The sequence below is a fragment of the Balaenoptera musculus genome, chromosome 9 (assembly GCF_009873245.2).
Source record: "Balaenoptera musculus isolate JJ_BM4_2016_0621 chromosome 9, mBalMus1.pri.v3, whole genome shotgun sequence".
Lineage (NCBI taxonomy): Eukaryota > Metazoa > Chordata > Mammalia > Artiodactyla > Balaenopteridae > Balaenoptera > Balaenoptera musculus.
In genome coordinates this window covers 55389467-55414843 of record NC_045793.1, presented here as the reverse complement: position 1 = coordinate 55414843, position 25377 = coordinate 55389467, and the positions used below count along the sequence as shown (strand labels likewise).

General features: G+C 36.9%; 2 protein-coding genes and 1 long non-coding RNA gene across 3 annotated transcripts in view; 2 read left to right on the top strand and 1 right to left on the bottom strand.

The window, feature by feature from the left end:
• LOC118900758 overlaps window positions 1-15242 on the top strand; it is a 35314-nt gene extending 20072 nt beyond the window's left edge. Inside the window, exons 3-5 of the long non-coding RNA XR_005021219.1 lie at window positions 9966-10048; window positions 12132-12222; window positions 13960-15242. This is a non-coding gene — a long non-coding RNA (uncharacterized LOC118900758). The remainder of the gene's footprint in view (window positions 1-9965; window positions 10049-12131; window positions 12223-13959) is intronic.
• FAM237B (family with sequence similarity 237 member B) lies at window positions 11289-11708 on the top strand. The gene has a single exon (XM_036863465.1). It carries the CDS (start codon window positions 11289-11291, stop codon window positions 11706-11708), a length of 420 nt encoding a protein of 139 aa, XP_036719360.1.
• Window positions 15243-17550: 2308 nt separating the features above from the next.
• The window catches only part of CFAP69 (cilia and flagella associated protein 69), a 66092-nt gene continuing 58265 nt past the window's right edge, over window positions 17551-25377 (bottom strand). The window contains exons 17-23 of the mRNA XM_036862805.1: window positions 24662-24854; window positions 23520-23657; window positions 22864-22940; window positions 21474-21671; window positions 19671-19757; window positions 18271-18375; window positions 17551-17774 (exon numbers count right to left, since the gene is read on the bottom strand). Coding sequence (XP_036718700.1) covers window positions 17604-17774; window positions 18271-18375; window positions 19671-19757; window positions 21474-21671; window positions 22864-22940; window positions 23520-23657; window positions 24662-24854 — 969 coding nt within the window. The 3' untranslated portion in view covers window positions 17551-17603. The remainder of the gene's footprint in view (window positions 17775-18270; window positions 18376-19670; window positions 19758-21473; window positions 21672-22863; window positions 22941-23519; window positions 23658-24661; window positions 24855-25377) is intronic.

Genomic DNA, 25377 nt, shown 5'->3' with positions numbered 1-25377 from the left:
AACTCCATTTTGAGTTTATTTTTGTGTATGGTGTTAGGGAGTGTTCTAATTTCATTCTTTTACATGTATCTGTCCAGTTTTCCCAGCACCACTTATTGAAGAGACTGTCTTTTCTCCATTGTATATCCTTGCCTCCTTTGTCATAGATTAGTTGACCATAGGTGCGTGGATTTACCTCTGGGCTTTCTATCTTGTTCCATTGATCTATGTTTCTGTTTTTGTGCCAGTACCATATTGTCTTGATTACTGTAGTTGTAGTACAGTCTGCAGTCAGGGAGTCTGATTCCTCCAGCTCCGCTTTTTTCCCTCAAGACTGCATTGCCTATTTGGGGTCTTTTGTGTCTCCATACAAATTTTAAGATTTTTTGTTCTAGTTCTGTAAAAAATGCCATTGGTAATTTGATAGGGATTGCATTGAATCTGTAGATTGCTTTGGGGAGTATAGTCGTTTTCACAACATTGATTCTTCCAATCCAAGAACATGGTATATCTCTCCATCTGTTTGTATCCTCTTTAATTTCTTTCATCAGTGTCTTATAGCTTTCTGCATACAGGTCTTTTGTCTCCTTAGGTAGGTTTATTCCTAGGTATTTTATTCTTTTGGTTGCAATGGTAAATGGGAGTATTTCCTTAATTTCTCTTTCAGATTTTTCATCATTAGTATATAGCAATGCAAGAGATTTCTGTGCATTAATTTTGTACCCTGCAACTTTACCAAATTCATTGATTAGCTCTAGTAGTTTTCTGGTGGCATGTTTAGGATCTTCTATGTATAGTATCATATCATCTGCAAACAGTGACAGTTTTACTTCTTCTTTTCCAGTTTGGATTCCTTTTATTTCTTTTTCTTCTCTGATTGCCATGGCTAGCACTTCCAAAACTATGTTGAATAATAGTGGTGAGAGTGGACATCCTTGTCTTGTTCCTGATCTTAGAGGAAATGCTTTCATTTTTTCACCATTGAGAATGATATTTGCTGTGGGTCTGTCATATATGGCCTTTATTGTGTTGAGGCAGGTTCCCTCTGTGCCCACTTTCTGCACAGTTTTTATCATAAATGGGTGTTGAATTTTGTCAAAAGCTTTTTCTGTATCTATTGAGATGATCATATGGTTTTTATTCTTCAATTTGTTAATATGGTGTTTCACAATGATTTGCGTATATTGAAGAATCCTTGCATCCCTGGGATAAATCCCACTTGATCATGGTGTATGACCCTTTTAATGTGTTGTTGGATTCTGTTTGCTAGTATTTTGTTGAGGATTTTTGCATCTATATTCATCAGTAATATTGGTGTGTAATTTTTTTTTTTGTAGTATCTTTGTCTGGTTTTGGTATCAGGGTGATGGTGGCCTCATAGAATGAGTTTGGGAGTGTTCCTTCCTCTGCAATTTTTTGGAAGAGTTTGAGGATGGGTGTTAGCTGTTCTCTAAATGTTTGATAGAATTCATCTGTGAAGCCATCTGGTCCTGGACTTTTGTTTGTTGGAAGATTTTTAATCACAGTTTCAATTTCATTACTTGTGATTGGTCCGTTCATATTTTCTATTTCTTCCTGGTTCAGTCTTGGAAGGTTATACCTTTCTAAGAATTTGTCCATTTCTTCCAGGTTGTCCATTTTATTGGCATAGAGTTGCTTTTAGTAGTCTCCTAGGATGCTTTGTATTTCTGCAGTGTCTGTTGTAGCTTCTCCTTTTTCATTTCTAATTTTATTGATTTGAGTCCTCTACCTGTTTTTCTTGATGAGTCTGGCTAATGGTTTATCAATTTTGTTTATCTTCTCAAAGAGCCAGCTTTTAGTTTTATTGATCTTTGCTATTGTTTCATTTGTTTCTATTTCATTTATTTCTGCTCTGATCTTTATGATTTCTTTCCTTCTGCTAACTTGGGTTTTGTTTGTTCTTCTTTCTCTAGTTCCTTTAGGTGTAAGGTTAATTGTTTATTTGAGATTTTTCTTGTTTCTTGAGGTAGGCTTGTATAGCTAAAAACTTCCCTCTTAGAACCGCTTTTGCTGCATCCCATAGGTTTTCGATGGTGGTGTTTTCATTGTCTTTTGTCTCTAGGTATTTTTTGATTTCCTCTTTGATTGCTTCAGTGATTGCTTGGTTATTTAGTAATGTATTGTTTAGCCTCCATGTGTTTGTGTTTTTTACATTTTTTTCCCTGTAATTGATTTCTAATCTCATAGCGTTGTGGTCAGAAAAGATGCTTGATATGATTTCATTTTCTTAAATTTCCTGAGGCTTGATTGGTGACCCAAGATGTGGTCTATCCTGGAGAATGTTCCATGCACACTTGCGAAGAAAGTGTAATCTGCTGTTTTTGGATGGGATGTCCTGTAAATATCAATTAAATCTATCTGATCTATTTTGTCATTTAAAGCTTGTGTTTCCTTATTAATTTTCTGTCTGGATGACCTGTCCATTGGTGTACGTGAGGTGTTAAAGTCCCCCATTATTTTTATGTCACTGTCGATTTCCTCTTTTATAGCTGTTAGCAGTTGCCTTATGTATTGAGGTGCTCCTATGTTGGGTGCATATATATTTATAATTGGTATATCTTCTTCTTGGATTGATCCCTTGATCACTATGTAGTGTCCTTCCTTGTCTCTTGTAACATTCTTTACTTTAAAGTCTATTTTATCTGATATGAGTATTGCTACTCCAGCTTTCTTTTGATTTCCATTTGCATGGAATATATTCCTCCATCTCCTCACTTTCAGTCTGTATGTGTCCCTAGGTCTGAAGTGGGTCTCTTGTAGACAGCATATATATGGGCCTTGTTTTTGTATCCATTCAGCAAGCCTGTGTCTTTTGGTTGGAGCATTTAATCCATTCACATTTAAGGTAATTATCAATATGTATGTTCCTATGACCATTTTCTTAATTGTTTTGTTTTTGTTTTTGTAGGTCCTTTTCTTCTCTTGTGTTTCCCACTTAGAGAAGTTCCTTTAGCATTTGTTGTAAAGCTGGTTTGGTGGTGCTGAATTCTCTTAGCTTTTGCTTGTCTGTAAAGCTTTTGATTTCTCCATCGAATCTGAATGATATCCTTGCCTGGGTAGAGTAATCTTGGTTGTAGGTTCTTCCCTTTCATCACTTTAAGTAGATCATGCCACTCCTTTCTGGCTTGTAGAGTTTCTGCTGAGAAATCAGCTGTTAACCTTATGGGAGTTCCCTTGTATGTTATTTGTCGTTTTTCCCTTGCTGCTTTCAATAATTTTTCTTTGTCTTTAATTTTTGCCAGTTTGATTACTATGTGTCTCAGTGTGTTTCTCCTTGGGTTTATCCTGTATGGGACTCTCTGCGCTTCCTGGACTTGGGTGGCTATTTCCTTTCCCATGTTAGGGAAGTTTTCGACTATAATCTCTTCAAATATTTTCTCTGGTCCTTTCTCTCTCTCTTCTCCTTCTGGGACCCCTATAATGCGAATGTTGTTGCGTTTAATGTTGTCCCAGAGGTCTCTTAGGCTGTCTTCATTTCTTTTCATTCTTTTTTCTTTATTCTGTCCGCAGCAGTGAATTCCACCATTCTGTCTTCCAGGTCACTTATCTGTTCTTCTGCCTCAGTTATTCTGCTATTGATTCCTTCTAGTGTAGTTTTCATTTCAGTTATTGTATTGTTCATCTCTGTTTGTTTATTCTTTAATTCTTCTAGGTCTTTGTTAAACATTTCTTGCATCTTCTCGATCTTGCCTGCATTCTTTTTCAAAGGTCCTGGATCATCTTCACTATCATTATTCTGAATTCTTTTTCTGGAAGGTTGCCTATCTCCACTTCATTTAGTTGTTTTTCTGGGGTTTTGTTTTGTTCCTTCATCTGGTATATAGTCCTCTGCCTTTTCATCTTGTCTCTCTTTTGTGAATGTGGTTTTTGTTCCCCAGGCTGCAGGATTGTTGTTCTTCTTGCTTCTGCTGTGTGCCCTCTGGTTGAGGAGGCTATCTAAGAGGCTTGTGCAAGTTTCCTAATGGGAGGGACTGGTGGTGGGTAGAGCTGCCTGTTGCTCTGGTGGGCAGAGCTCAGTAAACCTTTAATCTGCTTGACTGCTAATGGGTGGGGCTGGGTTCCCTCCCTGTTGGTTGTTTGGCCTAAGGCGGCCCAACACTGGAACCTACCCAGGCTCTTTGGTGGGACTAATGGCGGACTCTGGGAGAGGTCACACCAAGGAGTACTTCCCAGAAGTTCTGCTGCCAGTGTCCTTGTCCTCACAGTGAGACAGAGCCACCCCCCACCTTTGCAGGAGACCCTCCAACACTAGCAGGTAGGTCTGGTTCAGTCTCTCCTGGGGTCACTGCTCCTTCCCCTGGGTCCCGATGCACACACTACTTTGTGTGTGCACTCCAAGAGTGGAGTCTCTGTTTCCCCCAGTCCTGTCGAAGTTCTGCAATGAAATCCCGCTAGCCTTCAAAGTCTGATTCTCTAGGAATTCCTCCTCCCGTTGCCGGACCCCCAGCTTTCGAAGCCTGACATGGGGCTCAGAACCTTCACTCCAGTGGGTGGACTTCTGTGGTATAATTGTTTTCCAGTTTGTGAGTCACCCAACTAGCAGTTATGGGATTTGATTTTATTGTGATTGCGCCCGTCCTACCATCTCATTGTGGCTTCTCCTTTGTCTTTGGATGTGGGGTGTCTTTTCTGGTGAATTCCAGTGTCTTCCTGTCGATGATTGTTCAACAGTTAGTTGTGATTCTGGTGTTCTCGCAAGAGGGAATGAGAGCACGTCCTTCTACTCCACCATCTTCAAAGATGATTTTAATAAAAATGATACATGGCATGGAAAACATAGTTGCTTATTACTTAGGGTTTGTTTTAGATAAAATGATAATTAGATGGATCAATTAACTTGACTTTAACCAACTGTTAAATCTAAGCTTCTACATGAATTTATCATGGCTATTTTTAAATGTACTATGTGCTTTTGAGTTTCACCACTGCACCTTCTTTTTGCCAAATGAAAAATATTATTTCAAGACCAGTTCCCCAAGTGTTTGACCTATAGCAGTCTTCTGATTCTTCAGCTGTATCCTCTGTCTTAGTCCATTCAGGATAACATAACAAAATACCAGAGACTGGGTAGCTTATAAACAACAGAAATTTATTTTTCACAGTTCTAAAGGCTAGAAGTCCAAGATCAGGGTGCCAGCATGGCTGGGTTTTAGTGAAGGCCCTTTTCTGGATTGCAGACTGCCTACTTCTTGCTGTGTCCTCACCTGGTAAAAGGGGCTGGGGATCCCTCTGGAGCCTCTTTTATAAAACACTGATCGCATTCAGGAGGGTTCCACCCTCATGACTTAAACACTTCCCACAGGCTCCACCTCCTAATACCATTACCTTTGGGGATTAGAATTTCAACATATAAATTTTGTGGAGGACACAAACATTCAGACCATAGCATCCTCCCTTTGGTTCTGTGACATCATACCACCCTGGAGCTTGTATAGGCTGATTGTTCTATCTCTTCTTCCTTCACTGATTCTGTCTGCAGTTCATGGACCCCTAAATTTGGACATAGTCTTCCATCTTCATCTCAACTTTCTTTTATCAATGTATACTCTCATAGCAGCAGTAATTTTCTATCAAAACAGAGACCTTTCAACTTAAAGTTCTAGCTAAATTTTAGATACTCCAGAAGATCCAGAATCAAATCTAATGCAACACATCCTGAATCATATTTATCCTCCCCACTAATCTCCGTTTCCATTTTTCATATTATCATTGTCACCCCCATAAGGATGCATGCCAAAAACGTTAGTTCTCTTTTCTTTCCATCCCATATCAATATGACCAGTCACCAAGCTTTGTCCTTATGTATTTGAAATATGTCTTGTCACTATCCTAGAAGTTTTAACATACATTATTTGACAGTAGAAAAGAATATACCTAACACATATTTGTTGGCAACTCTAATCATAAAGACTAGTAAATTTACCATCCATAGAAGCTCTCTGTGCATTCTTCTACATCTCATTACCTCAAACGTTACCACTCTCCTGAATTTTGTGTTAATCACATCCTTACATTAAAATTACATTATCATATATACGTATTTATAGAGAACATGTGGTTTCATTTTGCTTGTCTTTGAAATTTATAAAAATGGTATCTTCTGCAATTTGCTTTTTTCATCTATAATGCATATAGCTGTAGTCTATTCATTTTCACTGCCGAATTACATCCCATTTTGTGAATGTACCATGGTTAATTTATCTATTCTCCTGTTAAACATTAGGTCACTATGATTGTTTCCATGTTTCTGGCTTTTATGAAGAGTGCTACTATGAACATTCCATTATAGTGTATGTCTCTTGGTGCCCATGTACAAGAGTTTCTTCAAGATCTTTCCTGGGAGTAAAAAGATTTATTGCAGATTGTGTGCTTGTTCAGACTCACAAGATAGTACCAATTTGTGCTCTAGACTAATTGAACCAATTTACACTCCTCCTAGCACTGTGTAAGAGTCCCTGTTGTTTCATGTGATGGTTAAGTATATATGTCAACTTGAGTGGGCCATGGAGTGCCCAGATATTTGGTTAAATAGTATTTCTGGGTATGTCTGTGATGGTACTTTTGGATGAGATTAGCATTTGAATTAGCAGACTGAACGAAGATGGCCCTCCCATTGCTTTCTCTGCCTGACTGTTGAGCTGGGACGTTGGTCTTCTCTTTAACTTGGACTGAGATTTACATCATTGGCTCTCCTGGTTCTCAGGCCTTTGAACTTAGACTGGAACTACACCACCAGACTTCCTGGGTCACGAGCTTGCAGACAGCAGATCATGGGACTTCCCAGCCTCCATAATCATGTGAGCTAATTCCTTATACTAAATCAGTCTCTCTCTCTCTCTCCCTCTATTTATTTAACCCATGTTTCTCTAGATAACCCCGACTAATACCCTTCATATGCTCACCAACACTTGATTTTGCTAGACTTCTTAATTTTTGACGACCTGATGGGTGTGAGTTCATATCTTATTATGGTCTTTCACTATTTGTACTTCCTTGCTTGCAATGAGGTTATGAATATACTTATTCAATCATTCATTTATGTTTCCTTATTTATGAAATGCCCCTCTAAGCCTTTTGCCTAGTTTTCTGTTGTGGTATTTGTCTTCTTCTTGTTGATTCCTTGGAAGATTCTTATATCTTGGATCCTAATTCTAATCCATTTGTGGTTATATGTGCTGTAAATATCTTCTCCCAGATTATACTTATCTTTTATCTTTATTTATGGTGTCTTGTGATTAACAGATTTAATTTTAATGTAGTCAAATGTATTAGTTTTTCTTTTATGCTTAGCACTACTTGTATTTTGTGTAAGAAATGCTTGCCAACCTCAAGATCAGAAAGATATTCTGAATTTCTTCTTAAAGTTGTAATGCTTTGCTTTTCACATTTAAATTCTTAATCTACTTGGGATTGATTTTTGTGATTGTATGAGGTAGGAATCTACTTTTTTTTTGGCCACACTTCAGGACTTGCAGGATCTTAGTTCTCCAACCAGGGATCGAATCTGAGCCCTTGGCAGTGAAAGCAGAGTCCTAACCACTGGACCGCCAGGGAATTCCCAGGAATCCTTTTTTTTTTTTTCTCTGTATGGCTAACCAATCATCTTAGCCTCAATTAGTGAAAAAGACACTGTTGCCTTACAGATCTGCAATGCTGGTTCTGTCACATGTAAGTCTCTATAAATGTGTAGGTCTGTTTTTAGGCTCTCTAATCTACTCAGTTGGTTAATTTCTCTTTTCCTGAGCCAATGACATCCTGTTTAATTACCAGTGAGTCCCCTTTCCTTATTGTTGTTCTTTAGGAAAAGCTTAGCTATTTTGGATCTTTGCTCTACCATATACCTTTTAGAATAACTTTTCATTAACCCTGGTATGATTTTGGTTGAAAATTTGTATATTATTTTGGGAAGATAGATATCTTTAGACCACATGTTAGCATTCTTTTTGTTGAAATTTTCTTTAATGCCTTTCAAGAAAAAAATTCTCCGTAAAGGATTTAATGTCCTCGTTGAATTTATTTCTAGATATCTTATATTTTTTGTTATTATAAATAACATCTCTTTTCTAATTTATATTGTTTGTTACTCAGATATAGAGATGCAGTGGATATTTTAGATTGAGCTTATATCCAGACACCTTACAAAACCTTACAAAACTCTTGTTAAATAGTTTGTCTGTGGATATAATTTATTATTTAAAAAAACAAAGACATATATAGCATTCTTACTATGTGTAGGCACTATTCCAAACACGTCACAAATATTTATTTAATTATCTCAACATCCCTATGAAACAGGTTTATTTTTTAATCCCCATTTTACAGATAAGGAAATTAAGTCACAAAGAGATTAGGTAACTGCCCAAAGTCACAAATTTTCATTTGAACCTAGAAGGCAGGATTTAAATCCAGGCAGTTGATCCCTAAGCTCCATGCTAAACCAATAGCTTTGCTGCCTCTCCACTAGACTGAAAAGTTCTGTTTCTTCCTTTCTAATCCTTATCTTCCCTCCTTTTTTTTTTTTTTTAACCTTTCTTTGAGGGTATTCTTTTGAATGTTAACAAAGATAATCCTTGTCTTATTATTAATTTAAAAGAGAATACTTTTATTTATTTATTTATTTTTAACATCTTTATTGGAGTATAATTGCTTTACAATGGTGTGTTAGTTTGTGCTTTATAACAAAGTGAATCAGTTATACATATACATATGTCCCCATATCTCTTCCCTCTTGCGTCTCCCTCCTTCCCACCCTCCCTATCCCACCCCTCTAGGTGGTCAAAAAGCACCGAGCTGATCGCCCTGTGCTATGCGGCTGCTTCCCACTAGCTATCTATTTTACGTTTGGTAGTGTATATATGTCCATGCCACTCTCTCACTTTGTCACAGCTTACCCTTCCCCCCTTCCCATATCCTCAAGTCCATTCTCTAGTAGGTCTGTGTCTTTATTCCCGTCTTGCCCCTAGGTTCTTCATGACTTTTTTTCTTCTTAGATTCCATATATATGTGTTAGCATACGGTATTTGTTTTTCTCTTTCTGACTTACTTCACTCTGTATGACAGACTCTAGGTCCATCCACCTCACTACAGATAACTCAATTTCGTTTCTTTTTATGGCTGAGTAATATTCCATTGTATATATGTGCCACATGTTCTTTATCCATTCATCTGTTGATGGACACTTAGGTTGCTTCCATATCCCGGCTATTGTAAATAGAGCTGCAATGAACATTTTGGTACATGACTCTAAAAGAGAATACTTTTAATGATTTACCATAAAAAGATGCTTGCTGTAGTGTTTTGGTGGATAACATTTAAGAGGTTAAGGAAATTCCCTTGTATTCTTAGTTTACTAAGAGGTTTTTTTTGTTTTTTATCTTGAATGGGTGTTGCATTTAATCAAATGGTTTCTCTCTTCAATTTGTTTTTGTGGTGAATCCACTAATTGATTTTCATATGTTGATCTTTGCATCCCTGGGATAATCCCAGCTTGATACTGATGTGTATTTTCCTAAATCCTGCTGAATTTGGTTTGATAATATTTTGTTTAGGATCTTTCATCTATCATCATTAGTGAGATACTCTTGTGACTTTACTCTTTTTCACACTGTCCTTGTTCCTGGGTCTCGGGACTGGGGAGGCGGGCAAGGTGAGGGCGGGGCCTTGAGAGCTGCCACACACTCTGCCCCCTCACTCAGTCTCTAGAAAGGGAGCGTGGTTCGGGCTGCAGGGCTGACTCCGAGCCCCCAGCGGCGGCAGCAGATTCCGCAGCGCCGCTCTCGGGGAGCCTGAGCCGCTTGGCTCCGGAGCGCGGTGCGGCCGCGCGGTTCCCTAGGGCGAGTTCAGGGCGCCCGGGGAGCCCTAGCGGCAGGTCGCAGAGCACCGCTTCCGCCTGTCACCAGCCTGCAGGGGTGGGTTCGGCTGGGCAGGGGGTGGGAGTCCGCTCAGAGACCTCTTGTCCCTTCCAGTCAGGAGCCGCCCTCGTCCCTCGAGGGAGCGCAGCGCACGCAGGACATCGCACCCGGACGCTCGCCTCCGCCGCCTAAGAGAGGTACCATTCCCCGCGGGCTCCCTATCTGCGTCCAGGTGACCCGAGCCGGGAGGAGCGCCCTGGTCCCGAGGGTAACCTGAAATTCTTGGGGAATAAAATTCTCTGGCCCCACTCAGTCCTTTTGGCCACTGTCAGCTCTGTTTGGGAAACCTGCACAATTTTCCACAACGTGAAACGACCCGAATAACCTAAGTTTAAATTTGTTTCGTTGGGTTTGTCTCTTTAACCTAACTTCTTTTTTGGGGGGTGGGGGGGAGTGGAAGACGGCGGTTTACGGGGAAGAAGGTGAGTACCGTCTTCCGGATCTATCCTCGCCGCTCCACTCCTCCGACCTGGCTGTCAAGGTTGTGTCAGGGACATTTCCAATGCCAGCCTGGAATGGTAGGGCCATTCAAAGCGAATTTAGACCTTGACTTCACCTATACGCTTCAGGCCGATTTACTGAGCAATCAGTTTTCAGGGAAACTTGTGCAAAGAATCGTGAGAAATACCAAGATTTTACTGAATGTTATTGGTGCTGCACCATGTCATATTGGCTTATATCACTTTTATTGTCTTCGTGCTCCTTTGTGTATGTATGTTAATCTTCTCTAACCAGCTCCTGAACAACCTGGGAAAAGCCAGGGATCCACCAGATATTAGTGCATAACGAATATTTTTTCAATGAATAAATTTCATCAGTAACTTTGAAACCCAAAATGGTGCTTGAGCATCCAACGCTTGATAGATTGGAAAGCGTCAATTTAAAAAAACCACACACACCTTTTTTATGGTTACCTGTAGACAGGGCTGCATTTTGATCCTCTTGGTTGAAATGTATTGTGGTAGGAGTCTTGGATAGGGAGACAGGAGACCTGAGAACTTGCTGAATCGTATCACTGAGAATTTTTCTAATCTGTAAAAGTAGAAGGTTGGAACACATGCTTTTTAGAGTTTCTTTCAGCTCCAAAGGTCTTTGATGAAATGAATCTATCACAACTTCATAAACATGTGTTGGATTTCAGTGGCCCCTGAAGACTGTTTATCAGAATGTTGGTAAAGCTGTTATTATATCCTTTCGAAGGAAAGTCTGAGAGTCAGCAACTTAGAGGAAAACCAATAAATACATAGTAGGCAAATTTGGCTTGATCAAAACCAAATACATAAGTAGTTATAATTTTTTAGGTTTAAACAGATCATCAAGTAATTGAATAATTTTAAGTTAAAAATATATCCCTTCATTTTTTTTTCTGTATAGAATATGGTTTTTGCCACAAGAAGATGGTTCTACCTGCCGCTGGGCTGCATGATGCTGATAAATCTGATTAATGCGGATTTTGAATTTCAAAAGGGGGTGCTTGCCAGCAACAGCCCAGGGATCATGGAAGACATTGATCTCCAGTGCTGGAATGCTTGCTCTTTGACACTGATAGATCTCAAGGAAATCAAGATAGAGCACACTGTGGATTCTTTCTGGAATTTCATGTTGTTCCTGCAAAAATCCCAGCGGCCTAGACATTATAGTGTCTTCTTAAGCATAGCTCAGGATTTCTGGGACATGTATGTCGACTGCTTGCTTTCAAGATCCCATGGAATGGGCAGAAGACAGGTGATGCCTCCCAAGTATAATTTTCCACAGAAGATAACAGGAGGTAATTTAAATGTGTACTTAAGAGAATAGCAGTTTAGTTTTCTTAAAAATACAATATTTAATCTTTCTGATTTTTAAAGTTTATCTAATAAGCTAGCAAATTTGCCATATTTTTTCCTAATATGATCAGCTTTGATTTTCATTTTTACTGATTTTATATTATTTAGAAACCACAGGAGCTCTGATGTGCAAATACGAGATTCTAAATGATCTTGGAATGATATATTTTTGTAGATCATTAAATTATCATCTTATTTTTTTCCCCATGAGTAGTTCATAAGAAAGCCATTTAGCCCTGTAATTATTCATATTACATTGGTTGAAAAAATTTTTAAACATCAACATGTATTTAGGCTTTTGAAATTAATTTTTTCAATAGGGTTGTTTAAAGGGAGGGAATCTTAAGAGTCATATTAGAACAAATGTTAACAATTTTTCCTCTCAACCTTACAGGACTGGATTTTACAAAACATGAGTTTTACATTTAAGAGAACACAGAAAATACCTCAAGCAAGATGACACCAACCTGAAAACTTAACTCTGTGTCAGTATTTATGAGCTCGAATATTTCCTGTTGCATTTATCAAAATTATTTCTAATTCTTTAATATTGATGAAGATAGATTGTATTTTTGTTGATATGTAATTGTTTTATGGCTATTGAATTATCATTTCCATATTTTGGGGTATTTTGTCAATAATTTTTTATTTAGAAGGCATCTTTGTAAAGCCTCTTTTTTTTTTTAAAGAAAAAACCACTTAAAATGCAAATACAACATATTTTTTAATACAACAATCAGTGCAGTAAAATTGTAACCAGTTTTATCAGGTATCTTATACATAATTTTGACTTTAAAACTGTGCCAAAACTAATGCCAGTATTATCCTAAGAAGTAATATTTAATCTTGATGTAGTATACTGTGTGGCTTCTGATATATGTATCTCATCACCAAGCTATCTTACATATTATTTTTCTGTGCATTAAGGCCTAAAATTTTGTTTTATGTTCTCAGTTTTATAGTCCTCATTTTAAAAAAGGAATAACAAGCAGAAAGGCAGTTAATTTTATTTTTTATTTTATTTATTTTTTTATAAATTTATTTATTTTTTTATTTTTGGCTGTGTTGGGTCTTCGTTGCTGCATGCGTGCTTTCTCTAGTTGCAGCGAGCGGGGCCTACCCTTCGTTGCAGTGTGAGGGCTTCTCATTGCGGTGGCTTCTCTTGTGGCAGAGGACAGGCTCTAGGCGCACGGGCTTCAGTAGTGGTGGCACGAGGGCTCTAGAGTGCAGGCTCAGTAGTTGTGGCACACGGGCTTAGTTGCTCCGCGGCGTGTGGGATCTTCCCGGACCGGGCTCAAACCCACGTCCCCTGCATTGGCAGGCGGATTCTTTAACCACTGCGCCACCAGGGAAGTCCCCATCTTAAGCCTTTTTATTGGTACTTAGATACAATGTTCTGTTAAATCCCCCCAGTTTTGGTCACAAATCATGTCATTTGTATATAGAAAATTGTATTCTTTTTTCATCATTTACTTATTCATTCAAAAAAATTCATTGAGCTTGGAGGTACACTGCTGAGCAATCGAGACACAGTTCTTGACTCCCAGAGTTGTCATTGCTGTGGGACAAAGATGCAGCAGGAAATAATATAATTCAAAAGCACTTTTATGATGTCAAAATATGTTTTTTTTCCAAGAAAGAGAAATTGTAACCAACATAGGGTTGAGTGGGGAACAATATGTATTTCTCTTTTGCCCGATTCAAAATCATCAGACTAGATCAGACAGATCATCCGAAAAGAAAACCCCAAAACCCACCAATTCTTGCAGTGGTATTATGGTAAAGACTCAGTCGGTTTCGCAGCTTTGGTTTTATGCTGAACTCATATAGCTTAACTCATAACCAGTTGTTTTCCAGAGCACTGAAAGCTGAAAAAAGACAGCAAAACATCTAATATTGCTCCCAAAATATTTCTTCAGGAGGTGATACAATGGATAAAAATTGAGCATCTATGCTTAAAGTTCCTCTGCTCTTCCTATAGAATTTTTTTTTCTTTAAATAAACTTTTTACTTTAGAATAGTTTTAAGTTTGCAGAAAAGTTGCAAGGCTAGTGCAAAGACTTCTTGTATATGCCTCACCCATTTTTTCTTATTGTTAACATCTTACGTTAAGTCGTATGTTTGTCATAACTAATGAACCAATACTGATATGTTTTTAATTAAACTTTATATTTAATTTGAATTTCACTAGTTTTCCCCCTAATGTCATTTTTCTGTTCCAGGATCCCATCCAGGACACCACTTACAATGAGTTGTCATGTCTTCTTAGGCTCTAAGAAGATGTTTTTGATGACCTTGACACTTCACGATGCTGGTCAGGTGTATTGCAGAATGTCCCTCAATTTGGGTTTGCCTAATGTTTTTCTCATGGTTAGACTGGGGTTATAGGTTTTTTGGGGTGAAAACTACAGGAGTAAAGCACTGTTCTCAGCACTTCCTATCAAGGGTACATGCTGTCAACATGACATAACACAGATGGCGTTTAACCCTGGCTGAGGTAGCATCTGCCAGGTTTCTTGGCTGTAAAGTTACTTTCCCTTCTCTTTCTATGTTGTGTTCTTTGGAAGCAAGGCACTAAGCATTACCCACACTTTAGGGAATGGGGAGTTATGTTCCATCTCCTTGAAAAGGAAATGTCTACAAAAATTAAAATAAATACAAGCGATTATGAAACATGGTTGCCAGTGAAACTAATGTAAGCTCAGGCTATGTTGGCAGAAGGTGTGTAAAAATGAGAGGGGCTAGTTTCATTATACCCTCCATGTGTCCTGTTACACCTGTAAATTGTTGTTCGGTTCTGTTGGCCTCAGTATAGAGGAATAATCACAAACTGTAGCACTTCAGAAAGGGCTGGCCAGATTCATGGTCTGGAATGATTAAATAAACTGGATATTTGACCCAGAAAGACTGAGGGTGAACATTATAGTTTTTTCCTGTGTTATGAAATGTACCCTGTGTTCCAGAAGGCAGACTGAGGACCAGATGAACAAAAGTTGTTCACCTCATTATTCACTGGTTTTCATCCAATATGAGCAAGCACTGGCTAACAGGGTCTAATCATGGAATGAACTCCTCCCTCATGTGGTAAAAATCTCATTACCGAAGAGTGTTGAAGCCACTTTCATCTGTGCTCACTCAACTCCGTTTTTATTTTCTTGACTTTCTTTTCATGTAGTTTATTAGCAGAAGTCTGGGAGCTGAAATTTTGTATCAGTTGACTCATGGAAGGAAATACACTGTCCACCTTTCAGCCAGGCTGGATGGGAGAGGCACCAATCCCCTAGGGCTCAGAAGTGGTATGGTGGGAGCACAGGATGTGAGGAGAGATGGAGACGTGTTAGAATTAGTGACCCTGTCAGACAGAGGGACTGATTTCACTGGCTCGCTGCCGGGTGGCTGGAATTGTAATATGCGAACTTTGGGTATTGTCTGTCTACCAAGTGCAAGTGTCTGGATTAAGCAACCTTACTACCCTCCATCTGTGTACATTTCTTCCTCTGTTAAATGGCTGCTAGGTAATAACCTGCCCTATTTTACCTTTCCTCTTCCTGATGGGTAAGATCTACAACAGCAGGGAGAAGTTCTACAGAACTCACAGATTATTTTGATTGCAGTCAGTCCTAATCAATCTGGAGATACCAAGTTGTACTAAATACAAAAAATAATGTTCAGCCAAGAAATATCAATTCTATTTCTACCCACTGGTTATATTAATGTAATAGTATTTATGCCTCATTTTAGAGAAAGTCTGTCACTGTTATGAAGCACATGCATTTGAACTACTTTAACATGTCCATGTTTAGCATCCCCTGTATAGTATTTTTTTGGCTGAACCTTCCCTTTGAGCTCAGGACTTTGCTGCCTTTACAGAAGTTGAGGGGAAGGTTGCCAGGAGCTGAGGCCACCATCACACTAATTCAATAATTTATTTACTGAGGTGTTGGTTACAATAATGAATGAGATGTGGTTTCTATCTTGTCTTTAGGGAGCTTAGAGTCTGAGGAAGGAACTTATAGTCTACAAAATGGAGTAAACATTCATTGCTTTTAGCCATGGACACTTCATCTCGATTCTATGTGTATCTGAGATGTTCCTGAATGTGTATCTGGTGCTTTTTGTATGGGCATCTCATCGTTGAATGTTCCTACCCACATCCATTCTTGTGTCTCAGTAACTCCCCTTTACATGGAACCTTTGTGCTTAGGGCTGCCTGTGAAGAAGAGGAACAAATTATGCTGTCTACTATCTTCTTGGGGGTGGTGGTAATAGAGAAAGGGATTCAAGAGAGCACAAAGCTCACTGATAAGCTGATGCATATTATGTACTCCTGTGAGCCACAAGGAGAATGGGCAGCTGGGCCAGGGTGAGAGGCTGCTGGTAACTCATTCTAATTAGAACAATAACAACAATTGTAATTTCTCCTCTCATGGCAGATGCTACTATCCTCACAGACAGAATAATGAAAAATTCCTGGAGGAATGTGAATTGGGGGAGGAGGAGTAAGGGGAAGAGGGAGGAGAAAGTAAGAGAAGGTGGGCCCAGTGGGGTGTTGGAGCCGTCTTTTATCTGATAATGAAAGTGGATTCTATGCGTGTCTTCCCAACTCTGCATTCAGTAGCACCATGTTGGTAGCTTGAAACTGGTCATAGTGGGATTGGCAAACACTACAAATAAGGGTTTTTTCCCCTTGCAGAGCTGGTTGTTATACATTTAACCAGTACACTGCTGTGTGCATCCTATGGGCCTAGAGTCTAGACTCAAATTCCAGTATATTTTCCTTTCTGAGAAAACAGATTCTTGTCTCTCCCAGCCCTGGACATGAACTCAATTTTGCAGCTTCCTGAGTGGAGAAGGGGGTTGACGGAAATGGAGACAGGCTGTGGAAACCGCATAATGCCATACAGGGACACAGACATGTAGCATTGCTCTACATCTAGCATTAAGGCATCTACCTCCTATTTGGCAAGATACCTCCACCACCAAAAGAATTTCTCCCTACTCCCCCTTTTCCTTCCCCATTAAGGAAGAGACGTAGCATTAGAATTTGTTTATATATTAAGAGTTAAAACATGTTTATTTTAGTTTTATTGTTTAGCTTATGAATAACATTTGCTTTTTATAGGAGAGAGAACTTATTTTACTTTGACCAACATATTTGTTGCAAATGTTTTTGCTGCCCAGTATTTATATATACTTATAATAACATATTTATAATATCCTGATTCCCTACTCCATCCATATGCTTTGGATGGGATTGGCTTCCTTCTGTCTCTGGGTATAGGCAGTTCTCAGATCTGGCCAAAGTCATGATGAATGGTTCAGGAGTGGGCATATGGCCAATCAGGGGTCCCAAGATGCAGAGGCAGTTGCAGAGACTGTTGAGAGATAGGCATGCACTCTTTTCTACTGGATATCAACCTGGGAGAATATAATTCAGCAGCTGCTAGGGAAGGAGAAGATCCTACTCACAGAGTTTCAGTTCCTAGATCCAACAATGCCTGTAGTTTTAATTAGTCCTAGATTTGATAGCCCCAGAGCCTGTAAAAGTTGGGTTTTTTTCTTTTTGTTTTGTTTTGTTTTTTGGCTTAAACCAGTTGTAGTAGTTCACATCAATTGAAAGAGTCAACTGATACAACATGTTTTACAGTTTTCAGTTAAGAGAATTGTAATCTTTAGAAAGAAATTGATAACAACTCTTCTCACAGTATGTGTTGATATTTTCAATAAAAATACATTATATGTGCTTTTATTTTAATAGTATTTTACTAAAATATTTATTCTAAAATATTTGCTTTACATTTATATATACAGATATTTAACTAAAAAATTATAAGCAGAATTTATTTCAAAAAGTCTCCAGAGTATTTTATGTAGGAACGCTCTTCTCTGGCTCATTCACAGTTTTTACTGCTTTTACTCTCTGTAAGGCTCCTCCTCGAATAGGAAGTTTTTTAAGAGCAATATCTGTATCAGCCAGAGGTCCTCCCACTAATCGGGCAGGAGTGCTTTCCACTGTTACGACCCCACCAGAGGGCACCTAAAAAAAGCAAAAGTAAATATTTACGAGTCCATTTACAAAATTTTTCACTAAGAGGAAAACCCATTCATCCTTCAGCTAACTTTGGAAGAGACACAAAATGTACATAGTAACTAGGAGACAGCATGGACTAATGGAAAAATAAGGGCCTTGGAGCCTTTGCAATCAGGGCCAAATTATGTCCAGAAGAGGACACCAGGAACACCGGAATATGGCATGGATCTATTTGCCAGGCAAAGGAGGCACTGCACACTTTCTGTCAAAGAGATGTAGAGATATATTTTGACTAGTGTTTATAGCAGTTTCTTGGGAATCCTGGAGGGCTGGATCTGGTCTAAACCAGAACTAGGCAAGGGTAGAGATAAATATGCCTTAACTATTTGATATTTGAACAGCAAAAAGAAAAAATATGAGACAAAACCCCATAGAAATAACATTCTTTGGGGACTAAATTTAATATCTACTAAGAAAATTTATGGAGAAAAAAAAATCTTACTGTTGTGTTAAGGCCTTCAATATCTGTCCGGTGAAATATTGCATTTGGTGGACGTTCACTGTATCTAGAGGATTCTATACCTTTCTCTTGAAGTCTTTTTGCTTTCTGAAGATTTTTAAATTAGAAAGAAAATAAATTAATTGCTATTAAAGCATTAACTATGGTACAATGAAGTATACAAAATATATTTAATTGTGTCTGTTTTATGCTTTATTAGTTAGCACTAGCATTTACTCATTTACTCATTTAGGCTAAGAAAATAGTTATTAACAAGTTATAGCCTTTGTACATTGCAGAAAACACCTGAAAATGTTACTGAGATTTCCATAGGTACTGGTAATATATGACCAAGGGATAAAGCAGATCCTAAGGAAATCAGGTTCAATTTTTTGTGCATAATTGAATAAGCTACTAAATTTACAATAGATGATACATGTTTTCAAATTATTTTGCATGAATTAAATACTAATTCAGTACACTTAAATGTTTCAAGCATTCAGAATAATGCAAACTATAATTTGCTGCAGGTATAGTCAAGCTCAATAGTTGAGGCACTAGAACAGGCTAAATTCAAGGTAACAAATTATCTGCATGGAGGGGGCTGATTCTAAAGTTGGGAAGAACTTTTAGTGACAAAGGGGAGACATGGTACCTTGAATAAGCTTGTTCTTAATTTTGGTTTTGCTATTTTAATATGATTCCACTATTTTCGTGGGCTAATATAACATTTAACAATTTCATATCTAGAGGAAGAATTGTAACATTATATAAAAGTGTATCCCAAGTATTAATGGAAAAGTTGGAAAAAAATTAATGAGATTTTTGGAAATCTATGCTGCTTCTTACATATTTCAAGTGAACAATTAGCATTATAAACTGTTTAGATTAGTTTCTAGTTTATTGCTGAAGCAGGTTATCACATTTTCCCAAAGGGGTGTTTATCCCAAATTCCCACTTAAGCTTTAATATAATGTTTCTTTTGGTGGTCACAGAGGGGAAGCATCCTTGAAGGAGAGAGTAATATGGACAGTTGTTTTTTGTGTCCTTCACTCTGCTTCTTACAGAAAGGATCAGTAAATAAGAAGGCTCAGAATGGAAAGTAGGAGCACATTTCTCCTGCTTATTCCTGACTAACTCTCATCTCTTTTATGCAAACCAGGAACACCATCCTTGCTTCCCTCCCTCCCACTGCTAAGCCAAATGAAACTCAGAGTGGTATCTTCTGTAACTGTGAAAAATGCAAAGTTTCAGTTAACGCCCTAAACTGCAAATGAGGATCAATAGTGTTGGTATTCCACACAGAAAGATCAACAGAAAAAGGTGAATGAATAGTTATCCCTAAAAAAGTCTGTCAGAGTTGACTGTTTGTTGTGGATATTGTAATATTTAAAAAATCCTACCTTTAAAGTTTTAACATTTGATGTTCTAGCCAAGAAATTTTCCCATGATTTATTAGCCAATTCTCTTTGCTTGTGTGTGGCTTGTACCTGAAATGAGAAAGATAATTAAGAGCTCCAGTTTCTACGAAAGGATACCAAAGGGCTTGAATACTTGTATTTTGAAGGAAGACCTAGTTTTTGCCAACGTAAATTTTAAGGTCAACCAGCAAAAGGGTTAGAGTTTAACAACTTAAAAAACAAAAGTCTTAAAATGGAAAAAACTCCTTCCCTCACTATGTGGCCAAGGTTTGAACTGCTCCCCATGAAATGTAATGCAAAACTGTTGCTATAAAAATACAAAATATGAAAATAACAATAATCCTTCTCAGCAAGACTGATAGTTTCACATGATTATCACTTGTGAAGACAGAGTATAATCCAGAACAAGCTACATAAATGACCCAAGAGCAAATTCACAGGAGAAAATAAAGAGTTTTCTGCTGCCACTGACAATAGTTTAGGCAAGATTATATTGGTAAAACTGCTTCTAATTTACGCCTTCAGCAAGACAGCAATTTTGTGAGAGTGCTGAGTTTGTTGTGGTGATGCAGTCTAGGGAGGTAACTACTGACAAAGGACAAAGACTACGGTTCCCAACAGGCTCTCCACTAAATATATATATAATCCGAGGACACATGCCCTTGGTTGGTATATAATAGACTATTAAGTTTAAATTATGAACCTAAAAGTATTTAATTAAACAACTGCTAAAAAATAAACTGGGTCAGAGCCATGATAACAAATCAACGATAACCAACAAATCAGCAATAGCTAGTCCACACGGCAGAATCCTGCCAATTCAACAGAACTAATGAGGAGCAGAACTTCTAACGGGTTACTCCACTTAAAAGCAAATGAATGGGTTAAACGGCAGCATCCTTGCAATAAAAACTCTTCACAAACAAAACTTTTAAGCAGGGAGTTATCTAAGAATTTATAGGTGGATGCTAAGTTCCACTAGACTGAAGATGTAGACATTTAATAGTAGATGTAAAAAGATCAGACAATAGAAAACACTTTGGAAATCACCTTAAAGTGTTTTAAATACTTAATTTTAGTCATAAAAGATCACCAAGCAGAAGTGGAGAATCTACATCATCTTTGTATCTGTGGACAAGTTCACTTAAATAGTCACTTAACCTATTTGCTCAAAAACTTCTGATGTGTTGTTTCTTACCTGTGTAAAGCTTTGGGAGAATGGCTTATATTTTCCTGACAGGCTTTTTCTGATTAGCTAAAGTCAGAGACCAGATTTGTAGAGTGCTCACAGTATATGTTTTGGCACTGAGGTGAGGAGAGGCTTGTCGATGTGCCTATGATTGGCACACTAGTAAGGGCCTATCACAGAGTGAGGGACGAGGGCCAACTTTCTCAATGAGGTTATACATACAGTCACAGAGATACACCATTTGTCAGAATTTGCTAAGTGTATACATTTAAATAGACCACAATTTTTGGAACTCTGTTTGACCTTTCAAAAAATGGAAATGTCTCAGGTATCTACGTTTTAAAATGTAAGCCTGTAGAAATCAAATTATAATGCCATAAAGCAGCACTGAGTATAGTAATTGAATTTCAAGCTATTAACTCCATGTTTTCTTTAAAAACTATACGAAGACACTGAAAGTAACTATAAAAGAAAATTACAAGGTAACTCTAAGTGCTGAAGAATTCACAAGTAAGGCAAATATAACTTATGGATAACTTCGACTAGTTTATACATTGAAATTATTTTCTTGTGCCTCATTGGCATCTGTGGCTTACTTTTGTATATACTTTTTGTTCGTTTTGCACATCTTGGCGTGCTTGGCTTTCAATCATCTCGCTTTGCAGAGAAGCAACCATCTTTCCAATATTTTCTGATGCTGTTATAATAGATTCCAAAATTTTTTTGTCTGTAGTGACTGGTCTTAAGTTTTCTAATTTTATTTCTTCATATATTTCATTCCATATTTCTCCAATCTGTCATAGCAAAGTTTAAGAGTTTTAAAAAGTTAAATTAACCAAAAATAAATAATATAATTTTACGTAACCTAAAATTTATTTGGGTGATCATTCCAAAGTTAACACTTAACTGAACCAGCTTTTCCTAACTTACTCCTTGGGAATAAGTTAAGTGCATTGAGAATGATTTGGGGCAACAGTTACATTTGAGTATTCAGAAGTAATTTACCTAATGTTTTTCAGTGATAAGTACTCACGGGTAAGGTTCCACTACCTAAGTGTAGTTTATTGCTCTCATCACTGCGCTCTCCTTTATAGACACTCTGTTTTCACAGCTGCACAAGTTGTTGCTTTAGTCTCATCCTCCTGAAGTACAGATGCTTTCCTTCTTAAAGCCCTGTTTGAAGGCTAGGTCAAGCTGAATTTGTAGAACAATGAACATGGGGATTCCTGGGACTCTAGTACCCAGCCACCCTGAGAAACAGGGCCTTGTCCCTCACTTTCCAGCTAAGGTAATACTTGAATCTAAAACTCTTAACATGTTGGTTTCATCATGCTGTAGCTCCATCTCATATTCTGGGTTATCTGGAAATTACTGTGCTTGAGTATGTTTAAATTTAGAGAAAAAACATACATCCAGAATAGGGATAAAATTCAGCCTTGTTTTCCTTTTTTATAGAGGTTTATTCATTTACAGCATTCAAATACATAGTACTAACACTAGTAGAAGAGAATGTTTACTTGGAAGGACTTTCCTAAAATTTCAAAGGCATTTATTTACCAAAAAGTATATAACCAGCAAAGTAAGCAACTCTTTAATTGACATTTGATCATCATACAATGTAATGATAAAATAATACTTTAATAAGTATAAGTCATTTATTTTAATAAGTAATAATTCATTCAATTCTAGCTCTTAATACCCTAGCTCTTAATACCCTCTAAAGAGAAGAAATTATATTTTAAAGATTCTGTTAGGCTTCTATGTCAGTAACATCCATCTTCTTTTATAAACTAATAGTTGGATGAAATCATATCCCATGGAAAATACCCAATCAGTTAATTGTATGTTCCTTGAATAGTATCAGATGTAAAATGAAAAATAAAAACTACACAGTACGTGGATGATTGCTCACAAATAAAAATAGATCTTTCCCAACTGATGTTTTGCCATACTAGATTTTAATAACAAGGTTAAGACGGTACTCACTTTAAAATCAAGGTATCTATGTATGATACAGAGGGTAACAAAATCTTCAGCAGATAAGCCAGGTAAATTTTCAAAATCTAAACGAAGTTTATAAAGAGAGATTTATTTTAACAGAGCAAGTGATTCCAGAAGGCATATATTTATCATAAAAACAAATGCAAATGATTGCTTTTGATTTCATCCTGATTTATGAAAAAGTTACTTCTGTGAGCTTCTGGCTTCCTCCTATAACAAACAGCTGCCAGGTCATCCTTATCTAGTCATTAGAAAAGGAATACTTTCTGTGCTGTGGTCAGACCATGATATTGTGCTTCCACAATCTGAAGAGTGAGGACTTTTTTTTTAATAAGAAGCAAGGTTAAGTCCTCAGGTGATTCAGAATTCTAGTGTTTAAGCCTAACCATCTAAAACTAACTGCCTTTAATCCTGGCTGCACTCTGGAATTACCTGGGGAGCTTAAAAAATACTGATGCCTGGCCCCAAACCCAGAGCTTAAGGGTGTAGCCTGCGTATTGGGATAACAATGGAATATGCATTTATCTGTATAAAGGGACTTTTGTTCATCATATATGAAAAATGGACTTCAAAGCAAAATCAATTTACAACACTCAGCAAAAAAAGAGAGGCTCTTGTGAACTTGACGAGTAACTTCTTACCTAGTTTGCCCAACACAGCATAAATTTTTGCTCTGATATTCTCAGCAACATCCATAACTGCAATGGTTGGGCAGTTAGCAGGCAGTGGTGTGATTTTTTGCTCTTCTTGAAAACTAGTAAATAGAGGTTTCTTTGTATCTAATCATTGGATATCATGAAAATATAGAAAGGACAGATAAAAACTGTAGTAAATTAATAATTTTAAGATTTTAGTCTAGACATCATAAAATATATAAAAATATTGTAAGAGAGTACAATACTGCATGATACATGGTTACTCCTTTAAAAGCATAAATAATCAATAATTTCTTCCCCATTCTGTTGCAAAACTTAAAGCTTTCATTTTTAACTATTTATGTAAAATATAAAAATTTCACAAAATTACTTTTTTAAAAGTGAAACTTTCACGTAAAAAACTTTTCTAATTTTGAGATCCAGAAATTGAACACTGTCAGTTTAACAATGATGTAATCTCCTATTTGCTTTTGGTTTCTATATATTATGCTATAAATATAAAAACTATTTTATGATGTTATAGATGAAAAGTTAGAAACAATAAAAATGGATTGAAGATAGAAATCATCAGAAGTTAAAGGGGAAGTATTTTCACTTAAAAATAAACATACTAACAGATGAAACTATAATAAGAATTGTAAGAGGTTTAGAAAATATAATGTAGCATTATAAAATAGATAAATGAAATATAAATTCTGGTACTATAAACTTCATTAATTTAGAGTCTAGTAATTAAAATTTATGAACATTTGATTTATTTTTATTTCAAAGTTTCTTCTTTCATATAAAAAGTAAACTATAAATATGAATCAAAAGAAATGTACAAAATACAATAAAAATTGTTCTCAAGCACTCAACTTATATCCCAAATTTTATTGGTAAATGAAATATTACTGAATATACTTACAAAAGCAGGTAACTCAAAGACAGTTCTTTAAGAAGTACTGTTAAGTTTTTTATTTTCAATTTAAAGAATATAATCAAATACCAGTTCCTGAAAATGTTCTATAAAAATATGAACCTGCTACTAATTTACTTAGTGTGGTGTAAGTCCCCATACTTTCCTAAGATTGCTTTTTAAAAATACGGATCTAATTGCTTCTAGAAACAATTATAAATACACTTACCAACGATCTTCCCATGTTTATCACGTTTTACTCCTAGTTCTTTTTCTTCCTTTCTCCACAATTTAATTAAAAGACTAGCAGCTGTCTGATCCTTCTTCCCTCGCCAAGCATTGACATGAGCTGCAGTTTTGGGATTATCACAAAATTCAACCAGTATTCCAAGTATTAGATTACAGAATTTTTTTTGGTTCAACTTTTGCAAGGAAACAGAAAAAGAAAAATGTTGCAATTAATATTTAGAATTACTGTCTTAAAAAAGAAAGGAGAAACATTTGTATTAATCAGTAGGTTTCTTCTAAATGACTGCCTTATAAAATTAAGACTCTAAGTATGATTTGTGACCATCTCTTATTAAAATAAATACCATTGTAATGAGTCCATTTTCAAACATTAGGGATTCTTAAAAAATAGAAAGAAAAAGATTCAATATAATTCTGATGTAGTCATAAACATATGTCATGAACAAAAATGTAATTGATTTAGCTGAGTAGGAAAAAGAGAGATTATCAAAATAAGTGAAAATGTTCATTTTAAGTGAAGCAAGGTCAATGGTGCTATGCATAGGACTCTGTAATTATAGGATCTTTCCAGTTTACCTGCTTAATTAAAGTTTGTAAAGTCGTCTCATCCTAGCTATAACCTCATTGTTACTAAGAGACCAACTGATGGTAACTCCAAGTGGCAGTCACATGTGAAAATAAATCAAAATGAGGTAT